The sequence below is a fragment of the Eublepharis macularius genome, chromosome 18 (assembly GCF_028583425.1).
Source record: "Eublepharis macularius isolate TG4126 chromosome 18, MPM_Emac_v1.0, whole genome shotgun sequence".
Taxonomy (NCBI): domain Eukaryota; kingdom Metazoa; phylum Chordata; class Lepidosauria; order Squamata; family Eublepharidae; genus Eublepharis; species Eublepharis macularius.
In genome coordinates this window covers 40611527-40633009 of record NC_072807.1, presented here as the reverse complement: position 1 = coordinate 40633009, position 21483 = coordinate 40611527, and the positions used below count along the sequence as shown (strand labels likewise).

Here is a 21483-nt window from a genome sequence, read left to right as displayed (position 1 = left end):
GCAGCCCAGTAAGAAGCCGGACGCTGGATCCCCAAGGAGTTGCTGGAAAACCTCCCGCAGGACCACAGCCTGGCCGACTGCGCAGAAAGGCTGGGGTGGCTTCTCTCTTTTCTTATTTACACGCACCCACAGGGGAGCCTCCACGCGGGGGAGCACCCACTCCCCCCCCCAGCAGCCTGAAATGGTACAGCCCTGTAAAAGTGCCCCCCCCACTGCTCTGCCTGAGGATTCTGGCTGCTGAGGCACCCCACCCCACCCCCGCCACCTGGGGCTCACCTGGCTTTGCTGCGATAGACGAGGATGAGTATGCAGAGCACGATGCAGGTGAGGGCGATGCAGACGCCAGCAAGGAGGCCAGTCATGGACTTCTGGTCCAGCGGGTAGTAGCCAGAGGGGGCTGCGGGGAGGGAAGCCCATCAGCCGCTGGCCTTGGCCAGGCAGAGGAAGGGGGGGTCTATCTATCGAGTGCGTTTTTATCCGGCCCGCCCCTCCAAGGAGAGGAGGGCAGTGACGTGGGCTGGCTCCCTCCCACTTGGCTGCCACAACAAACGACCTTGTGCAGCTGGTCAGGGCTGAGGGAGGATCCGAGCATGGACCCTGACTCTACCCTAGTCTGACGTGCTAGCCACTGCGCCACACTGCCTCCCGGGATGCTGACCAGGCCCCACCAACCATGCTTTTCCCTGTGGGACACTCAACAGAAAGGCACCTTGAGGGCCGGATGGGACCAGCCGAAGCCAGGAAGCAGAGCCACGGCCCTTGCCAGAAGAGACACCCGCCCCCACCAGGAAGGCCAAGCAGGAGCGGGCCCGAGAGAGAACGTGGCAGCCAGGGAGGGCAGCAAAGCCCCTCCCTGGCATGGGGCAGGAGCCCCACCACCCCCAGCGGCTGCTCCGTCCCATTCCCAGCCTGCCAGCGGAGGAAAGTGGCTCCCAGCCACGGGGACTGAAAGGAACCTCCGCACTCAGAGGCAGTCAACCTCTGAATGCCAGCGCTGGTCTGGGAGGCAGCAGCAGGGGAGGCCTTGGCTTCCACACCCAGCTGGTTCGGTCCTCCAGAGCAACTGGCTGGCTGCTGGGAGAGAGAGACAGGAGGCTGGACCAGATGGCCTTTCGCTGGTCTGACCCAGCAGGGCTCTTCTTAATACCAGCCTCCAGAAACTGGGCCAGACTCTGCCTCAGGCTGCGGGGAGCATTTGTGGCTCCGAATCCAGACTTCATCGGGTTAACCTTCCACGGCTCGAGCCAGGCAATCGGCCCGCTTCCGTTGAGCAACTGAGCGACCTGCCCTCTGACGGGCTGGCTGCTTGCAGGCCTTTGCCCCTCCTGGGCAGGGTCGGCCCAGCGGGGCTTTGAAGGCTTCATGGGAACCACTGCAGCTTCTGGTCAGGCTGCTGACTTCCACTGCAACTGTTGCCACAGAGAAGTCCTCCATACCCGCCCAGACAGGCACCTCCTAATGGGGAGCAAGAGCAACAATCCCCACCAGCTCTGCCTGCCTAGAGCGGCACCTCTGTTGTCACGGCAGCTTGAGGTTGCCCCCCCAACTGTGGTGGGGAAAGATCATGTCTGAAGTGAGCCCAAACAGGAACCCTAGCAAGAGAAGTGTTGTTGTTTTTTTCCAAAAGTGCCACCAAGCGATGAGAGGATTCAGTCCAAACTGGGGCTGCGTGGCCCTCCTTGCTGGAGGAGCTGGACCTCCCCCTATTAAACGGGATCCATTTAGCAAAGTATTGCTGTCCTGCCTGCCTGGCCACGCACACACGCACCTGTGTCAGCAGCACCGGCAGAATCCAACCGTTTGGGCCTCTGATTGGACTCAGGTGCTTCCTTTGGCAAGACAGCCAGTTCCACAGCACTGGAGAACGGCCCTTCGCCCGCCTCGTTGGAAGCAGCTATCTGAACGATGTAGATGTTTCCTGCCAAGAGCTGCTCCAGCAGAGCCATCGTGATGGTGCCTGGAAAGAAGTCAGCACAGCGTGAGAAAGAGGGCCGGGGGGCGAGCCAGGAGCAGGGCCGGGACACACCCACGGGGGGGGGGGGCTGGACCAGGGCAGACGGGGACTGTGCTTTCATATCACCCAATATACCTGGCAGCTGAGAAGGGGGTGCTTGGAGGAAGTTGCACGTGAATTGGACCGGGTATTTCAAAGGCAGTCCCGAGCCCATTCAAAGGAAGAGTGGCCCCTCTTCTTGGATGCAGCCGTGCTCGAAGCTCCCACAAAGACACCCGAACTCCAAGAAAGAGCTCTTCCCAAGATCCGCCCCCCACCCTCAAAGGCAGCCTTCTCTAGATCCGACTTGTAACAACTACGTCCATTCCCGTCCCTTATGCAGGACTGGTAAATCTGGAGGATTCACAACATGCCGCCTTGTCCTCTCCCCCCACGCCCCCACTGGGATTTTGGCAAAACACACTGGCCAAAAATTTCATGTGCGTGTGAAGAAGTGAGGCCTGACTCATGAAACCTTCAGTTGGTATAAACGTGGTTAGTTTGAAAGGTTGAAAGGTGCCACTTGATTTCTGTTTGGTTTTGCAACAACAAACCAACATGGCCCCCCTTGTGAGATTACCTTCTCTGTACAAGATCTGCCACTCCCCAGCAATCCAGGCCTTCCGGGAGGCATACAGGATGGTGTAACGAGAGACGACTGTTCTCTCACCCTCCGGCGGCTTCCAGGACACCAGCGCAGTGTCCTCCTCGATCAAAGTCACCTTCACTCCCAGCGGGGGGCCAGAGGGTGCTGTGGGGGCAGCCACATGGTTAATGGGACCCTCTCTGAAACTCTCTTGCAGAAAATGATTACAAGCCCTCCAAACTGCATGACTCCCAACATGACCGGCGGCCCCTCAGGTCCCCTCCGCTCCACACACAGACATGGCAGATCCCCTGGAAACTGACGTGGGGCCTGGAGAACTTCCCACCAACTGGTACTAACCTTCCCCCTTTGACTACTAGAGGAACACCCAGCTTTGTCCCAAGGTGAGCTGGAGGCTGCTTGCCGGAATAAACACTGTCAGACCAAAGTCCAGCGGCCCCTTCAAGACTAACAGTGTTTATTTCAATACAAACTGTTGTGAGAGAGAGGTCCTTTCCTTCAAGGTGCCTCGGGGCTTCTGTCTTATTTGGCTGTTCCACTGGCCCAGCAACACCAGCCGCTGTCAAGACAGGCCTTTTGTTTCGCTGCTCAGCTGGTTGCCCAGTGCATGGGGCCACTGTGGCACAAGCCCTCCGCCTGACCAGCCTCACCTTCTGGAAGCGTTGTGTGGTAAAGGATGGGACTCCACGGGCTTGACAGCTGATCCACGTGCAGCCGGACGGCAAACTCATACTTGGTGTTCGGCTCCAGCCCCTCAACCAGCAGGTGAGTCTCTGATCTAGAAAGGGAAAAACCCAACGAGAGCAATGTGACCCAGGGGGCGGCAGCAGAGGGTCTCAAGTCCAGGCAAGATGCCTCCCATCCTGGGCCCAGAGCATGCAGCCCCGAAGCAGGCAAGAGTTGCTAGGCGAGGGCTCTGAAGCAGGACTGCCGCGGCCCTTCCTTCTAGAACGTCCTCAAGGCAGGGCCTGCCACAGAGAGAAGGACCCGAGCAAAGAAGTCGAATCGGAGGTCAAGGCTCCCCGAAAGACAAAGGGAGGGGCCTGCATCATCCCCCCCCCCCACAGCAGGAACAGGCACCGAGGGCTTGGCACACACCAGCACTCGGCAAGAAACCAGAACCAAGCCCCGGGCTCCCTCCCCGCCAAGCGACGCCTGCCTGTGGCTGGCTGTTCCCAAGGCCCCTCTTTGTCCTTCCTGGCGTTTTCTGCAGGGGGGGGGGCGTCGCATGCAGACCTCTGACGGGTACAGAGGGGGCCCCCGCTGGGTGCCTCCTTCCTTCCTTGTAAGAGCCAAAGATCTATTCAGGTCAGATCTGGGTCTTTCCATCATTTCCCTCATTTATCAGATATGGTAACAATAATGTTTTGGGTTATTTGGAAATAAAATCTTGCCCACAACGGATTCTACTGTTCGGGTTTTAATCCAGGGGAGCTGCAGGCGCTGCCTGGAGGAAGGCAGATGCCGAGGAGGGAGAGAAACATGCAAACAGGCAGGTGGCAGCAGCACTGGATGCTTCCCGGCCCCTAGCCGGGCGCGCAGAGCGATACAAATCCTCTGGAGCAGCTCTGAGCATCCCAGCATGGGCCCCGTGCCACTGCCATGGGCGGCATCTCATCAACTGGCAGGCAGAGGGCCCGGTCAGCCATCCCGGCCCATGACCAACCAAGTCTGCCAAATAAGCCAGGAGTGCCGTTTGCACTGGAGGAATTCTCTGGTCGGAGTCGATCGCAGCCCCCGGCACCCAACTCCGAGAAGTCCACAACTGTGAAGCCACAACTGGGCGGCGGTGGGGGTGGGGGAGGTGGGGGGGGCTTGAGGAAAGGAAAGAGGCAAAGCCAGTGGGCTGAGGCGCAACGTACGTTTGGAGGTAGAGGACCAAAGAGGCGTTCTGCAGCCCCACCGGATTACAGCGGACCGTGTAGTTAATGACTTGGGCCGACGTGAAGGCTGGCCGCCCCCAGTGGAGGTAGATGGCGGAGGAGGTATTGGCTTGCGCATAAAGGTGGTGAGGGGGTGGAGGTGGTGGTGCCAGGCGATCCCGGACAGCTGCGGGGGAAAGGAACAGTGCCGACACTTAGGAAGCCCAGAAAGGCCAAGGGGACGCAGCAGCTGTGGTCCAGCCCACATCTGCTCCTCCTGGGCAGCGTGAAGCAGAGCTCAGCTTGAGGGAACGGGGACTCCAGCAAGCAGAGAACGCCCCCAGGCCCCGGCCCAGGCGGGGGAGCCTCTCTAAAGAACTGCCACCCACTTGGCCTTTACTCCTTCCCCAACTGCAGAGCTGGCTCTAGGCACCCCATCACCACCAGCAGGGGCCCCAAACGGCTCTTTAAGGAAGGCTGTCACAGCAAACTGCTCAAGGGCGCAGCTGCAAGTCAAAGCCCCCTGGACTCACAGACACATCCTGGGGTGCTGACGGTTTGATCCGCCTGGTACCCTTCCTCCAAGCTGTTGTAGGCCAGGAGACGGACATGGTACTTCCTTCGGGGATCTGGGAAGGCAAGAACATTTTGTTCACCGGTGAAATCATGGAGAAAGCAGAAGAAAAGCACCATTTTCTCCCGTGGGCCCCTCCGCTGAAACACGTGCAGAGGTCCACTTGCACAGGGACTCCCACCAGAGCTCCAGAATGGGATGTGGAGCTGCAGAAACATCACACACAGCTTGTTGTCGTAAAGGATGCCAAGAGAAAAGCGTTCGGTCTGCTGGGAGCAAAACCCTTACGCAGCCCCAGCAGATGAAGACAGCCAGCAGCTCGGAGCCGCCCCCCCGCCCCCCCCCCCCGTTCCACGCGAATACTCCGGGTAGTTTCCCAGTCCCAAGGTTAGTGGCTGGCGCAAGAGGCACTCATGCTTTGGGTCCGGGTCCAGTAGCCCCTTAAAGTCCAACTTTAAGGGGCTACCGGACCCAGATCTTGCTCTTTTACAGACCACAGAGCTTCCCACCTGAAACCACACTGGGGCCTCACTTCGAACATCCCCCCCCCCCCCATCTCTCTCCACTCCCCGCCACAAGGGCAGGAGGCCGCACACCCTGCAGGCCGGAGTCCTTTAGTCCTCAACTGTGCCACGCTGTGCCACTCGGGCTCTCGGAAGCTGGCTCCTCCCCCCACAGCAGCAGGAAAGGGGGTCACTCTGACCCCCCACCCCCCCACCCCGGCCTCCGCCGCCGCCGCCTTTGTCTGCTGCCTCCTCCCAAGCAGCCCTTTGATGTGTCTCCACACCACAGCCGGACGCCAGAGGGCGCTGCTCCCCTTTCCTCTGCGGGGACGCAGAGGCCGCTTTTGAAGTCTGAGAGGGCAGCGAAACTTGTCCCGCAAAGCCCCGAACTGCTGCTGCCTCAAGCGGAAGGAAGGGTGTCCCCTCCAGGCCGGGGTATTGCCCACCGAGTTCTAAAGGGCACCCGCAGGCTGCGGCTTCGGCTCTGGGGCTGAAGGGCGGAGCGGCGGGAGGGCGCCAGTGGTGCCCGCCGGGGGAAGCGGCCGCTGCTGCCCCTCGGCGCCAGGCGCACAGACGAGGCAGCCCTGCCGGGCCTGGGGCCGCTGCCCGTGCCGGAGGGAGGCCCCACCCCGGCCCCCCAGCGGCCGTCCCGAGAGAAGCCCGGGCGGGGCAGGGGCAGGGAAGGGGCCGGCGGGGCCGAGGCTCCAAGCCCGCCCGTCGTTCCCAGCAGCTGCGCCGGCCTCGAAGGGAAGCCGGCGCAGCGGCTAAGTCCGGCCGGCTCCGGAGCCCGGGAAAGGAGCTGCCCTCCGGCGAGCGGGCGGAGGGGCCCGCGCCGCCCGGCCTGGGGAGGGCAGGGGAGCCCCAGCCCCGGCTCGCCCCCCCCCGGCGCAGCCAGCGCCGGCCGCGGCCCGCCAAGGGGCCCGCTCCGACCTGCGGGCCGCGGCCTTTGACCCGGCGAAGGGGCCCGCCGCGCTCCGCTCCCGGCAACGGGGGAAGGGTGGGAACGCCGGGCGCGCGAAACCCGACCCCGCCGGGCGCCCCGCCGCCTCGGCCAGGCCCCTTCCCCGGGCCGCCGGCCGAAGGGCTCCTCCCTCTGGCCCTTGGGGCGCCCTCGCGCGCGGCTCCGGCCCGGCCCTTTTAACCTGAAGCGCAGCAGGGAGCGAGAGAAGGCGCCGGCGAAGGCCAGGCTAGCTCCGGAGGCGCCGGCAGTCCGACTCCTAGCCAGGGCGGGTTGGGCGCGGCTCTATTATCGGACTGACTTGGTGGGCTCTGTGGCGCACGTAGACCTCCAAAATGGGCCCAAGGAAGGGTGTCAGACCACTTTCCTGCATCTTCTAAAAAGGGGGTAAATATTCTCTTGGCTCATCAGGAAAGCTGAAGCAGGCTCCAGAGGTGCTCAAGCAAACTGAAAGGGGCTTGCTCCACCCGTTGCTGCTAGCCCAGTGCTCAACCAGACTGGATGCAATTCTGCACTCTGTGCAGCAAGCGGAGATAGATGCTTGTGCCTTAAGCAAAGTTGTCCATGTGTGCAACCGTGTTGCACTCCCCCAGACAGCCGCAGAATTCCTGAGCCTTTTCCTCTTGCCAAGCAAACACTGAACCAGACAACCATCCTCTTATCTCCCCTCTAGTTAAGAGAGAGGGGTGGTGGTTTGGGTCATGTAACTACCTAGCATAAGCCGCCAGGATAATTTGCCAAAGAAACGTCCCTGTTCTTTCCAAGGAGGCTTGCGCAGGAGAAATACTTGGGGGATTGCGCCCCGTGGATGTTTGCCTCTGAAGGATCCACTGAGAGATCTCTCTCTGTCTCTTGGTGCTACACCTCTGAAGATGCCAGCCACAGCTGCTGGCGAAACGTCGGGAACTACAATGCCAAGACCACGGCAATACAGCCCGGAAAACCCACAACAACCATCGTTCTCCGGCCGTGAAAGCCTTCGACAATACATCGATCCACTTCCTGCTTCTTGGCTGGAGCTCTTAAAACAACCTTCCTTGTACCTCCTGCAAAACGTTTTCCTAAAGTCATTTCATGCTCAACCTTCAGTTCCTAGGCAGCTGCACAATCTTACAATCCTCACTGAACGTTACCCTTGGACTGACTATTTGCGTTTTTCTTCACCAGACTTTCACACACAGGGCCAGGTAAAGCCATTCTGTGTTGCAAAGGGACTGTTCTGGGTCTCTTTCATGTGCTAATGGCATTAAAAAACCTGCTTCCCTTTGACTTGCTGGGCGCTTCAGAGACCTCACACAGCTCGTGGCTCCTCCCTCCAGGCCGAACAATCCAGAGAGGGGTCTGGGGCTGACTCCCAGGATGATTAATAGACAATGTTGATCTCATTTCCTTTCGCAGGAGTTCTCATCTCCCTAAGCCACCTTCAAAAGCTACTTGCTTTTCAAATCAGCACTGAAAAGGAAGGGGCTCGCCTCCAGGCCATGCAAGTTTAGTTCTCAATTGAGCGGGCTTTGCTAGTCAAATATTCTTCTGCCCAGGAATAAACCCACTCTCCAAAAATAAAAGATGCACATTGTGAAGGTGTAAAAACCCTCTTTTTCTAAGAAGAGGGAAAAGATCCATTTTCTTCCTCCGAAGAGGGAGTCAAGAAGACACTGGAGGAATTCCACAATCAAAGCACCCCTCAGGAAATACTTCCTAGGAAAGCCCTCTGTGCAAGATAAAGCCTACTGGAGAGGCCGAGACTCCACTCCTGCCGCCCTCCTGCTCACCATCTGTGATGCGCTTGGAACAAAGGCAGCATGAAGATGCCGGGCTCCCCCCAAATTACACCGGCCCCCTCAACTCCCCTCCACCGCACAGGGAATTAATGCTGGTTCCGGACTGAAGCAACAGCCCTGCCTGCACCAGATGCCGTACAGCCCCTTCGCTGTGCTTCTGAGCGCAAGACGGCAGAGGCGCAGCCAAACCCAAACTCACCAGGCAAATGCCTGCAAAATCTTTTCAAAGCTGCTGGGCTATTTGTACATAATCCACCGAGGACTCCTCTGAAGGGAGAGGGAAGGAGAACAAAGCTCCACATCTGCTTTGCCCCCGTTTCACCCCCCCCCCGACACACCTTAAGGAGCATGTGACAAGCAGGACTAACCCCCCCCCCCCGCAAAGCGAAAGTCCCACCTGCCCCATTCACACATGCAAGACATCAAGTGATAAATACTCGAATGTTCTTGTCCCCCTTTGAAGATGAAGCTCTGCAGGGCAGGAGGACTGAAATTCCGAGTCCAACCCATTGCTCCCCCTGCTGGAAGAGCGGAGAAGAGACGCTTCGCCTCCCCTGCCTTCTGTCCATGCAACTGGGAAGGGGCCTCAGCAGCCTGGAAAAGCATCAGACCTTGATGTAACTGCTCTTCCTGCCCGACAACCCCCCCTACTTGTTGCCCCAGACGGAGAGCATGTTTTGCTCTCAGGGAGAATCGGGCCCCCCCCCCACAGGAAGATCGGCTGCTACGGAGACAAAGCTGTTGGGATCAGGCCAAGGGGGCTAACCCAGCTTCTGGTGCCCCACAGAGGCTGCCCAGCTGCCCCGAGGAGCCTCCAGGCATGGCACGGCCACAGCCCTCCTCCACTGCTCCCCCACCCCCCACCCCGCCCAGCACACTGCCTCTGAATGTGGAGGCTCAGTTTAGCCCCCCCCCCACACACACACACGCTTGCTGACACCCTCTGGAAGGCTGGCGAGGCAGGACTGCCCTTCGCAGGAGCCCAGCTGTCCCTCCCTCAGCCAGGCTCCCTCTTCCCTCCGCTCAAGGCAGCCTCCTGCTGACATGGGAGCCCATGGGACCCATCCCCCCCCCCCCCCCGTGCGTCATTTCCGGCTCAGGTGGGAAGCCAAGGAGTCCTGTGATGAGAGTGGCGGGGCCAGTACCACGAAGTAACGGTTTGTGTTTCGGAAACTGCTCTGTGAAGCAGAGGCCGTTCCTGGGCAGGACTTCTGTGTCACCAACAGAGCAGAGCGCAGTCAGCCCCAGCTCCTCCGCTCGGCCAAGATGTCCAGTACAGACTGAGCATGTCAGCAGGGGGAGAGTTAGGAGCAGCAGAGGTGCTGCTGGGCCCTCCCTCCCTTTGTGGGCAACGGGCTGTTTGCTAGAGTATTACCTCCGAGACAGAGCAGAACTCCTGTAAGAATGCTGGGGGCGGGGCGGGGGAGAGACAGCGTCCATTTCCTCCATGACCCCCAGAATAGATTCACCCCCTCTCCCAATGGTCTCAGAATGCTTCAACAGTCCCCAAAAGCACACACTCCTTTATATAAATAAAAAGCAGTAACAATAATAAAAAGCAAACAACCCACGCCCCTGCCTTCCCTTTAAATCTCAATTCCACATCTCCTTTCCCAAATCCAAACATCTCCCCCCCCTCCTGCCACTAGCCCAGAACACACACACCTACATGTGCACACGCACACATGCACCCCCCCCCCCCTCTATAGCCTCCTCCCTGACCAAGGAAGCTCTCAGCTCCCCCAGGAAAAGAGCATTCAGAGACTGACTGACTGAGGAGGAGTCGAGAAAGCTCTTCATTTGTTGTCACCATTTATTCTCTGTGATGCTATTCCAGCAAACTCCCCACATAAGAAAACTGCACAAGACCTGCAAATGTTCTGCAAAACTGGTGAGGCTGAGGATTTGTTTTCTTAACAAGGGCAGAGAGAGGCGGGAAGACCGAATCCGGCAAGCCCGCCTTGCTCCACAGATTGAAAAGAGAGGCAGGAGCGCCTGGCAGGTTCTACAGGGCCAGCTCCCACGGCATGTTCAAGTGGGAACAACAATGGAATATTTATACGGACGCGCTAGGGGCTTCAACAAAAATACACAGAGCCAAGAGAGTCGAGCTATTTATTTGAAGAGGGGCATTCCAAAATCTGGCCACAGCTCTTAGTCCCACAGGTTGGGGGGAGGGAGAATGCCAAGTAATGCTGTTCAAAAATAAATACAGTGGCCACTAAGCAAATGGACATGTGAGATCTGGGGAGAAGGCCCTGAACAAGAGAGAATTGCTATGTGGACAGCAACCTGGGAGCAGCCAGACAACCGTGTCGGGGAGGGGGGGAGAGGGCCTCTTCCACCTCAAGGTATATATGACTGGGTGGTGTGCTTTGGCTGCCAAGCAGTAAGCAGAATTTTAGCATGCAGATGTGTGACTCAGCACACACTTGGGCATGTGTCTGCACATTCTGCGTAATTGGAAGAGGGATCAATAGAAGTCTTAACAGGAGGGAGGCCCCCCATCTTTCTTCTCCCTCGCTGCTCCCTTTGGTCTTCCAGCTGGCATTCTGCTGCCAGGTTCTCTGGTGGAGCAGACTGGCCGCTGGGCACTTCTCCAGCGGGAAAGGGCTTGAGGTCTCTCTGTGGCAACATCTGGACTGTCCCAAGAGGATGAAAATTCAAAGGATGGCCAAGAAGCCACTTGACCAAGTTGAGGATAAAACTCAAAAGTTTTTATTAGAAAAAATATGACCAAGAGAGGAACACGATAGAGGTTTATAAAATTATGCAAGGGGTGGAGAAAGTGGCTACAGGGACCCTTTTTTCTCTCTTACAAAATAAAAGAACTCAAGAGCACCCAATGATATTTTTGAGAAATAGGTTCAGGATGGACAAAAGCAGATTCTTCTTTACTTGATGAGTAATTAAATTGTGGAATTTACTGCCAAGGTCTTTAGGGGAAAGGGCTCCTTTCTGGCCATGGATGGGACAGGATGTTATTCATTCCCTGCCTTTTGGCCACAGCAGGCCCCCAAAGTAGATAACCGACTAAAAGGAAAACTGAAGCAGCAAAAATACAACCACAAGAGCAAGTATTTTATCCCCCAGTTTGGGCTGGTCTTACTGGTACATTTGCATGCTGCTAGAGCAAGCTGCCAACGACCAGTTGACATACAAAAATGACACCAATTAAAAAAATCACAAGTTATGTGAGTCCCCCTCCCAGAGGATGATCACAGGGCTGCATCAGTCCCAAGGACCCCCAGGGGGGACTCCAGGGAGGAGTCCCCTCCCCAGGGCCTCAGTCTGGGTGGCTGGCTTTGAAAATACAAATGGGTCAGGGGGGAGGCAGCCTCAGCAGCCCCCTCCCCCCCCGCCCCAGGTGCTGAGACACGTCTGCCTCAGTGGCCCAAGAGGAGCCTTGAGCTGGCTGGCTGTGTCCCTGGAGCAGCCAAAGCCTGTCTCCAATACTGCTGATGCCCGCCCCCCCCCCCGGCATTGCTTCAGAAAGGGCTTGATCCCCCATGCAAAGGGGGGAGGAGGGAAACCCCCTTCCCAGTATGCCCCCAAACTGCAGCTCTGGCTATAAATGGGGGGGGGGGGCAGCTGAAGTGTTCACACCCCGATTTCCACACCTGACCAGCCAAGAACATTTTGCATTAGTGTAAATGGCAAGGAGGAGCTTCAGGAGACAAATATTTCTGACATTTCCCACTGGGCCTCTAGAGATATTGCCAGTAAATGTCGTCATTCACTTAGTTTCTAACACAGATGTTCCAGCTAAATGGGGAGCTTTCCATTCCGTGCATTCGCAGGGCAAAGACCCAGCCCACAAACCTGGACGATCCCCCCTTCTCAGCTGCCATTTCCTCTTCAGGCAGGTGAAGAAGGGGGGGGTCCTCCTGCAAACTCACCCAAGCCGCTGACGGTGTGTGCCAGGACGCTGGCCTCCAGCAGGACGGGGGCGCTCTCCTGCTGGCCTTCCTCCTTGTAGTACAGTTTGTAGCCCTGGATGGTCGCTGTGTCGGCCAAGCCAGGCTGCCACTTGACCGCAATGGTTGTGCAGTTCAGGGGCTCCAAGCGCAACTCGGGAGACTTCGGTGCTAGGAGAAAAAACAATTTTCTTTCCACACCCCAGGAAAAAAGATGGCTCTCTGCACTCTGCAAACAGTTCTCCCATCCCACCAGCGCCTGGCCTCTCAGTATCCACTCTTGCATTCTTCCCATCTCTGGCTGCAACTGCAAAACCAAAGCTACAGATTGGCCTGTGTGGAGCCACGGAGTCTCTTCAAGGGGGAAAAAATGGGGTCGGGGGGAGAAAACCAACTTAAAATAAATCAGGCAACCAAAAAGGTTGAGAAAAACAAACCAAAATAAAATAAAACGCAAAAGTAAACAATACAAAAACATTTAATCCAATGCCAAGCAATAAAACTGTGTGATTAAAACATCAGCAATATGGTTTCACATCTAGGTGTAATACAATTGTTTAACAAAATATATACTCAGTATTGGTGATATGCAGGGCTTTTTTTCTGGGGACAGAGGTGGTGGAACTCAGTGGGTTGCCCTCCGAGAAAATGGTCACATGGCTGGTGGCCCCGCCCCCTGATCTCCTGATCTGAGCAGCGCGTAGGGCAATCTCAACTCCCCTCTGTCTGGAGATCAGGGGGCAGGGCCGCCAGCCATGTGACCATTTTCAAGAGGTTCCGGAACTCCATTCCACCGCATTCCAGCTGGAAAAAAGCCCTGGTGATATGTATATGGTGAGGAGTATAAAATAGTACCTGGTCATAGAATCAAAGGATTGGAAGGGATCTCCAGGGTCATCTAGTCCAACCCCATGCATAATGCAGGAAATTCACAACTACCTCCTTTCCCCACTGCCCCAGTGACCCCCTGCTCCATACCCAGAAGATGGTAAAATATCGTCAGGATCTCTAGCCAAACTGGCCTGGGGAAAATTGCTACCTGACCCTAAGGAGGTGATCAGCCTTACCCTGGGGCATGTAAGAAGGGGCCACGAGAACTAAGCACGGATGCGACCCTTCCTGCCCTCCCTCTCATGATCTGCCCAGGTTCACAGAATCAGCATCGCTGTCCGATGGCCATCTAGCCTCTGCTTAAAAGCCTCCAAAGAAGGAGAGCCCACCACCTCCCGAGGAAGCCTGTTCCACTGAGGGACCGCTCCAACTGTCAGGAAGTTTTTCCTAAAGTTTAGCCGAAAACTCTTGATTTAATTTCAACCCCTTAGTTCTTGTCCGACCGTAGGCAGTGGAAAATAACTCTGTGCCATCCCCTATATGGCAGCCCTTCAAGTATTTGAAGATGGTTGTCATATCAACTCTCAGTTGTCTTCTCTCCAGGCTAAACGTACCGAGCTCTTCTTGGTCTCCAGACCCCTCACCTTCTTCGTTGCCCTCCTCTGGACATGTTCCAGCTTGTCTATATCCTTCTTAAATTGTGGTGTCCAGAACTGAACACAGTACTCTAGGTGAGGTCTAACCAGAGCAGAGTAGAGCGACACCACCACTTTGCATGATCTGGACACCGTGCTTCTGCGGATCCTGCTCAAAACCGCATTTGCCTTTTCAGCTGGTCATTTGAAAGCTATTTTTACTTATGACATCCCTAAATGCACGGGCATATTTTGTTCAACAACTGCATTACGTAAGGGGATGGGTCCTTATACGTGGAATCATAATGATATTTTATTAACCACACAGCTTTATTGCTTGGCATTGGATTAAATATCTTTGTTCTGTTTGTTTACTTCTTGCCTTAATTTTATTGGGTTTGCTTTTCTCTGCCTTTTGGATCAGCGACTCCCTGCCATAGCCAGCTCAGGCCTGTGGCCCTTTGGCACTGGGGGGGGGGGATGTTCCATAAGGAGAAAGTGCCCCCCCCCGAACATCCGCAGCTGGGTCAATTCCAGTTTGCAGCAATAATAACATTCGATTTATATACCGTCCTTCAGGACAACTTAATGTCCACTCAGAGTGGTTTACAAAGTATGTTGTTATTATCCCTACAAAAAAACACCCTGTGAGGTGGGTGGGGCTGAGAGAGCTCTGAGAGAGCTGTGACTGACCCAAGGTCACCCAGCTGGCTTCAAGTGGAGGAGTGGGGAATCAAACCTGGCTCTCCAGATTAGAGTCCCGTGCTCTTATCCACTACACCAAATTGGCAAGCAGTAGTTACTCTGCGAGGAGTCACAGTTATGCTGCAGCCTGAAACTGACTTAAGAGGCACACCTTGGCCCTGAAGACACGGTGAACTGCAGCTCTAGGCACTGCAGCGAATGACGCTTCCAAGAACAAGGGCACAAAGTGACAGATGTTTTGTCATGTAAAAGTTTCTGGTTCCCAGGAGTTTTCTTCTGCCTTCCTCCTGAAATACTAAGAGGGATCTTCGAGTGCCATACAGCACCTTCAAAGACACATCCAAACAATGAGAACCCATCTGCCATGACCCAGGCCGTAGCATGACGAGCCTCCCAGAGCAGAACTGACAGTCTGAACTACTGTTCCATTCATACTGAAAACTGGCTATTTCCATGACCGTGACAGCACAAAACACACCTCTGTCTGGGGAGGCCTTGCATAAAAGGCTGCCAGTGGAAAGCCTTTTGCCGAGCAGCCGAGTTCACTCTGAAATGCACCTTTCTCTAAAGGCCAAAACTGAGCCGTGTCTTTCAGAGAAAGAAGGGAGCATCGCACAGAGCAGGTTGTGCGGGCCCTGCTCGTCTCTCCAGTAAAGAGTAACCGGTGGTCCTTACTGCTTTAGAATGTAGGCACCGAACAGAAGAGAACAACTCACACGAGGACCAAGCTCAGCTAAGAATGTGCTGACACAAACCAGATGCATAAAAACAGACTCTGCTCGCACAGGCCCTTCTCCTTTCTCGTGTGCTGGAATCAGGAGGCCCAGCTCAGAACTCTGGGTCCAAGCGCCACCTCTCCATTGACCTTGCACGGTTCCACGCCACTCCAGAAGGCAGCCTACCTTTGATACTCGTGGCTTTTGGGGTCCGGTGGGAAGTCCACAGAGATGCCTCTCCCCAGCCAACCCGTGTGGCTGCTGTAATTCGAACCAGGTAGATAGTGTCCGGGTTCAGGTTTCTGAGCAGATACTCGTATGTAGAGCCCGGGAGCTCCACAACCTGCACGGAGCTTTCTGTGCTGCGCCGGAAGGACAAGCGGAAGGAAGCCACCTGGCCTCGCCGATACTTGGCAGGGATCGGCAGCCAGGAGACCAGAATGTCGGTGGGGCTGCGGCTGGTCAAACTGATTTCAGGAGCTCGAAGAGGGACTGAAGGGAGAAGGTGGACGTGAACACGTGCCGGAAGAACACCAGCAGGCAGCCTCTCAGGGCATCCTGTTACTGTCCAGCTACACAGAAAAAATTCCCCTTGCGCTTCACCCAAGGGCTCCGAGAGGCCTCTGGAATCTGCATTAGCCAGGCAGGCCCCTCTTGCTCCCACTGGGGCTTCCTCTGCAGACCAAGCTCTCCTCGAGGCACACAAGTCCAACAACTTGTGGGCCCAACAACTACGTCACACCCAGGGCTGGCCCAAGATCTTGTGCAGCCTGAGGCTGGACATCTAACAGGGTGCACATGCTCTGCACACATGAGCACCAAGCCAGGGCTCTTGTGTGGCTCCCACCCCTCCCCATGGGACGGGTGCAGGAAATCCTGCAGGGGACCTGGCCCTCTCCTTTTCGGCCACCAGCAACCCACACCGCAGACAGTATCTTCTCTCCAGCGAGAGATCTCCGACACCACACACCACACCAGAGAGGGAAAGCTCTGGGCGAAGGCCCACCCAAGGGGCGCCCGGCAGCCCCTTGATTACGCTGCTGGCCAGCGCTTGCTGTGGGGCTGCCCCCCGAGACTGCCTGGGAGCTGCCCCCAGTCGCACTTGGGGACAGGCAGCGAAGCCACTTCCCGCGGCACCAGAATCAGTCTTGGGTGCCACGACGTTGCCAGGCCCAGGTACAGGGCCACCTCCGTCCCATGCAGCTCACCTCGCCTGGACGCTGGATCCCTCCCGGAGCGTGAGCTCCTTCCCCAACTCACCCACGCTTTAATGCCCTCGGAAGAGCCCCCCCCCCCACAAGCACCACCTCCTGAGGAGGCCAAGTCGGCCTCCACACAGCAGGGCCTTCTCAGGGACTGCTCCAGAATGCCTCCCGGGAGAGGGGGCACTGCCTGCCTGGCATCCCACAGGAAAAGGAAAGCGCCTCTGCCCCCCTTTGCTTTGACAATTTTCTGGGCTTGCCTGCTGCACAGGTAGAAGCAACAGAGACGCTGATGCCCGGCACCACCCTAAGGGGCGCACACAGCAGCCCCAATGCCGCTGGGGCTCAGCCGGACTTTATCCCAGAGCTTCACCCACCCACAGGCCCCGGCTTGCCCAGAACCCAGTGGCCACTTGCCATCTTCGAGGGTGTGCTGTGTCACGTGGTCAGACATCTGGCTGGCCCCCATTGGCATGTAGGCCACGAGGTAAAAGGTGTAGTTGCTGGCTGGCTCCAGGTCCTCAATGATATAATGGGTGGTGTCGTTTCCGATGACAACCTGGTATTCTTCGTTATTCAGACCTGGCAGGCAGGAAGCATGGGCAGAAACGTAAGAACAGGAGAGGGGAAACCCTGGCAGGGGGCACACACCTGAGGCCGCTGGTAAGCGAGAGGCAACTCAGTGGGGCTTCCCTGGTCTGTCAAGATGCTCAAGATTGTGCAGAAAGGTGGCAGCCCCCCCCCCATGCTCTTCCTCGGAAGTAAATCAGTGGGGCGGAGGGCTGAGCCAAGGAGTCTGTCTGGGTGCCTGGAGGCAAGCCGACTGGGATTATGCCCCCAGCGTCTTGGGACAATTATGGCTGACCAGAACAGGACACCTCTATGGACATACTTCAGCGGCTCAAAACTCCCAGTCAGGAAACAAAGCCACCACACCCAGCCAACTGGAAGCAGGTCGCCCAGAGGACTCCAAATGGCCTTAATGGCCCCCGTAGATCTGGCATCAGCTTGCGGGGGCCAGCAAGCCCATTCACAGCCTCCCCCCCCTTTGGAGCAACAGCAGCTGCTTAAGCAGAGAAGCCAGAGCCAAAGAGCCTCTCCTGACACACAAATACAACTCTCAGAATCCGACACAGGTGTGTTGGGTGGCAGGAAGTGGCCCTGTTCAGCAGTGTCCATGGAAAATATTTCAAAAATGATGTGCTTTTTAATAAGCCTGTCAGAAACCACGCTGGCATTTTATACTCAAAAGGAGCCTCATGAGGCACACAGGCCTGTGGCTCAGTCCCCCTGCACTCCTGTGGCGGAGGGGGCTAGAGGGCAAGAGAGGCTTGTCTGCTTTCAGGCACGCCCCCCCCCGCCAAACTGCTTGTCAGCATCATAAAACAAACAAACAAACAAACAAACACAAACAAACAAACAAACACACCACCCTCTTTAGAAGCAGCCCGGGTCCTTCACCCCCGAGAGCCAAACTCTTCAACAAAGAGAATTCCACAAGTCAGTTTTCCCACAGTTCTGAATTCACTTGGCAGCCCTTTAATTAGACAAGATTATCAGCATCCCACAACACCCTAATTAATGGCTTGTTAATTAGGATCAGCTGGGCACAATCTCTGACTGCCATGCAGGATCCCTGGACCCAGTCCAGAGGAACTCCTCCGGGGCCTGAATGGCAGCCCTGATGTCATGCAGAGAGACCTGCCCGAGAGGCCTGGAGAAGAGGCCGGCCGGCCAGCCAGCCAGCCAGTTGGGCGGCTGGCCAGGGGTCCCTCCCATCAGCCACTCCTTTCTTCCAGAGCAATTAACATACACCCTCTTCAAGCCCCCCCCATTCTTCCTGCTGCCTGGGACTCTCTTTCCCTCCTCCAATACAAAGCAAAATATCCTTCTCAACACATCTCAGCAGACACCTGTCTGTTTCTTGGGGCCCCTCCAAAGCCCCATTCATTCAATGCTAGCTTTTATTTGTCGGAGAAGAGTGTGTGTGTGGGGGGGGGGGGTTGCAATCTGATTGTGGAGTGCATTTGGGAAGTGATGCTCCGCTTTGGGATGAACGGAGAAAAGCTCAGCACTTGGCCAACAGGAAGTGGGGAGCCCTCAGCCGCCCCAAGCACAGGCCAACTGGACAAGAGGCCAATTCACACGTCAACCAGAGGTCACGCACCACCCCAGGCAGCTCCCGCACAGCCAGGAGTTCCTGCCCCAGCCCCATTGTCTCTGGGTGCTTTTAGAGCAGGCTAATGTGAAGGGGGCTGTGGTGAAACCTGGCTGCCCAATTATAGACTGGACACACTGGCTGGGGAGGACCGCCACCACCGGAATTTTACCAGCAAAGCAACTGGTTCCCATCCAACCAAACAGGTGGGGGAGGGTGAGTAGAAACCTCAAACCATCGCCTGTCTTTAGATACTAGAATATATAATTCACCAACTCACAAGGAAGTCAATTTGGTGCTAAGGTGGGAAAACAGGTTCAAGTGGGCCAGGTCTCCTGCCATCTTCCACCTCTGGAAGGGGCAGCCTGTGCAGCTAGGGACAGCTGAAGAAATGTGGGCATTTGGGCAGATGCAGTAGGAGGGAAAAGCCTGCGACACTGTGCAGAATTAAGCAAGGAGTAGACCCATGCAAAGAAGGAATGCTCCACCCAGAGCACGCTACAGAAGAACAGAAACGATCTTCAAGAAAGGGTTTATCGGCCCAATTTACTGTACTTTATGCTGCCTGGGGTCTACAAGGAAAGCAGGGCAGAAACTCCTTTCTTGGAACAGTCTTCCCGCAAGCACCTTTGCTATCAAGAAAAGGAGTCGTGGACCTCCCTGGCAGCTAAAACTCTCACACAGTGTTCACAACACTTTCTGGGGAACCCCCCCCCCCCCTAAAAGTCACTTCTACGCAGAGGTGGGAGACCAGAGACAGGCAACAGGTATCTGTCCCCCAGGCTGCTCAAGGCTCAAAGATGAAAACCAGGACTAGAAGGGTGCCCTGAAGCAAGCAGCAGCCACTGCAGACCTGGGGCTCCAGGATCACAGCAATCCATGCCCTACATCGGCTGAAGTCCTCCAACCACGCCAAGGGCAGCCCCGTGTGCCACTTATTGAAGTGGTCGAGCTCAGAGGGCCCAAGAGCATGTGACCTGCCCGTCAAGCCAAGATACTGCAGAGGCAAAATCACAGGTGGGAAGATGCTGGAACGGCAACAAGGACGGGGTGGGGAAAAACAGAATACAAAGCCCTCAGGAAAGGGAAGGGCCTCCCGCCGTCAACCAGCGTCCCCTGGCAGAAAGGCAAGCGGTTCACCTTCTGCTTTCATGTAGTGGACGGAGTAGGCAATCACTTTGTCCGAGTTGTAGAGCGGCCTCTCCCAGGCAAGGAGGATGGCAGAGCTGGACATGGTCTCTGCATGGACGTTGCAGGGTGCGCTGGGCCTGTCTTCGGACAGAACCACCGTCAGCCGAGCCCGGGCAAGGAGTGAGCCCTCGCTGTTCTCTGCCAGGCACTGGTAGATGGCATCGTCTTCTGGAATTATCTGGTTGATCACCAATTTACTGGACAAAGAAAGACGAGGCCGGTCTCATCTCTAACTCCTGAGGTTTTAACCCCTGGCCCAAGGGGACCATTCCTGTGCAAAGACTTTTTTTTTGAAGGATACTTGCTCTCTACTCAGGCCAGGCCAGTCTAAGATTACACCCGTATCAGCCCAAGAGCCCTTAAAACCAAAAGGCTCCGGTGACATCGACGACTAGCCCGCGTCCCTCTCAGCACTGCAGACAGCGCATGGGAGGCTGCACCTGTGGCACAGGGCCAAGGATTTCATACCTCTCGGCCCACATTAAGAACTGCCAAGCAAACTTCAAAAGGGGGACCATCCGAACACGCCTGAAGTCACCTTCCGCTGAATTAGACTCTTGGTCTACCGAGGCCAGTATCCTCTTCCCAGACAGGAAGCAGCTCTCTGGGGCGTCAACCCCGCCACCAGCCCCCCACCCAGCCCAACGGGCACCAAGCAGCCCTCACCTGTTGTACATCTTGATCCTACCGTTGGAATGCACCTTCCGCCCGTTCTTCAGCCAGGTCACCCTGGGGGTTGGGATACCCTCTGCCTGGCACGCAAAGCGGGCTGTGCCAGCCCGAGGCCTTGTCAAGCTTTCGGGCCACTCCACAAATGAAGGGGGAGCTGCACAGTGGTAAAGGAGACTCAGGCCCCAAGTCCGGCATGGACCCGCCCCCCGCCCGTACAGAAGTCTGCGCTTCAGGGTTTTTTCCATTATGTCCAGCAGACTCCTGAGTCACTACTGCAATTTGCAAAGCTCCCTGGCAGCCTCAGCAGAAAGCAGCAGCATCAAGGGCCCCGGATGGGAAACGGTCGGGGGGTCCAGGCCGACCCAGAGCACCAGGAAGGAAGTGGTACCACCTCCCACCCGTGGGCTGTAGCATGGAGATCAGTTGGCAGCCAATGACGCACTTCTCCAAGGGGAGAGAACGCTGCACCTGCCAAGGGGTTCTGGGAGGGGCCAGGGGAAACGAGGGGTGGGCGGGCGGCAGGCTTGCCCTGGGCACTCCGCAACTCCGCTGTGCTGTGTGACACTGCTCCTTGTGGCCCGGACAGGCAGAGCTTCAAGCGTCAGGCCTGGGGGAGGCGGCTGTGCTCCTCGTCCAGCCGTCTGACAAGCCGGCGAGTGGAGCAAGTCACCTCAGCCAGCAGCGCTCCAGTCCCACCCAGCCAGCACTGGCACCCAAGGGCCGCCAGCCTCTGCTGGTCCACTGCCATAAACAGTGAGCTGGGGGGGGGGAGCCCCTGGCCCCAAGGCCACTACCCCGGCAACTCACCATGCACAACGAGAGCAGCCATTGCCGTGGTGAAGTTGCGCGTGCCTGGAATCGTAGCGCGGCAAACGTAAACGCCAGAGTGCTGCGCCTTCACATCGGAGATCATAAGGTTCCCACTGCCAAGCACCCGGGTGCTGAAAACATCAATGGACTTGTGGTCTGGTGGGGGGGGGGGGAAAGGGTTGAGAGGACAGGCCACCTCCTGCTCCCTGGATCTCCCTCCTTATCCAAGAGGGTCTGGTCTCGCTTGGGCCTGGCGACGACTCAGCACCAAGCAGCGGACTGAAACGCTGCCCTGGCTGGCTGGAAGTCCAGTGCAGGAGAAGGGTCTTGCCCTGGTCCTGAGGCCTCACGTGGCACTTCTCTTTTCA

The 21483-nt window shown here is 56.8% G+C and overlaps 1 protein-coding gene across 1 annotated transcript in view; it reads right to left on the bottom strand.

Moving 5' to 3' along the window:
* Positions 1 to 21483, bottom strand: part of PRTG (protogenin) — a 49461-nt gene that overhangs the window by 3283 nt on the left and 24695 nt on the right. The window contains exons 7-18 of the mRNA XM_055002312.1: positions 21113 to 21271; positions 20300 to 20459; positions 19583 to 19830; positions 16702 to 16866; positions 15269 to 15574; positions 12178 to 12366; positions 4996 to 5091; positions 4463 to 4649; positions 3251 to 3378; positions 2574 to 2744; positions 1769 to 1957; positions 277 to 397 (exon numbers count right to left, since the gene is read on the bottom strand). Of these exons, the coding sequence (XP_054858287.1) occupies positions 277 to 397; positions 1769 to 1957; positions 2574 to 2744; positions 3251 to 3378; positions 4463 to 4649; positions 4996 to 5091; positions 12178 to 12366; positions 15269 to 15574; positions 16702 to 16866; positions 19583 to 19830; positions 20300 to 20459; positions 21113 to 21271 (2119 nt within the window). The remainder of the gene's footprint in view (positions 1 to 276; positions 398 to 1768; positions 1958 to 2573; positions 2745 to 3250; positions 3379 to 4462; positions 4650 to 4995; positions 5092 to 12177; positions 12367 to 15268; positions 15575 to 16701; positions 16867 to 19582; positions 19831 to 20299; positions 20460 to 21112; positions 21272 to 21483) is intronic.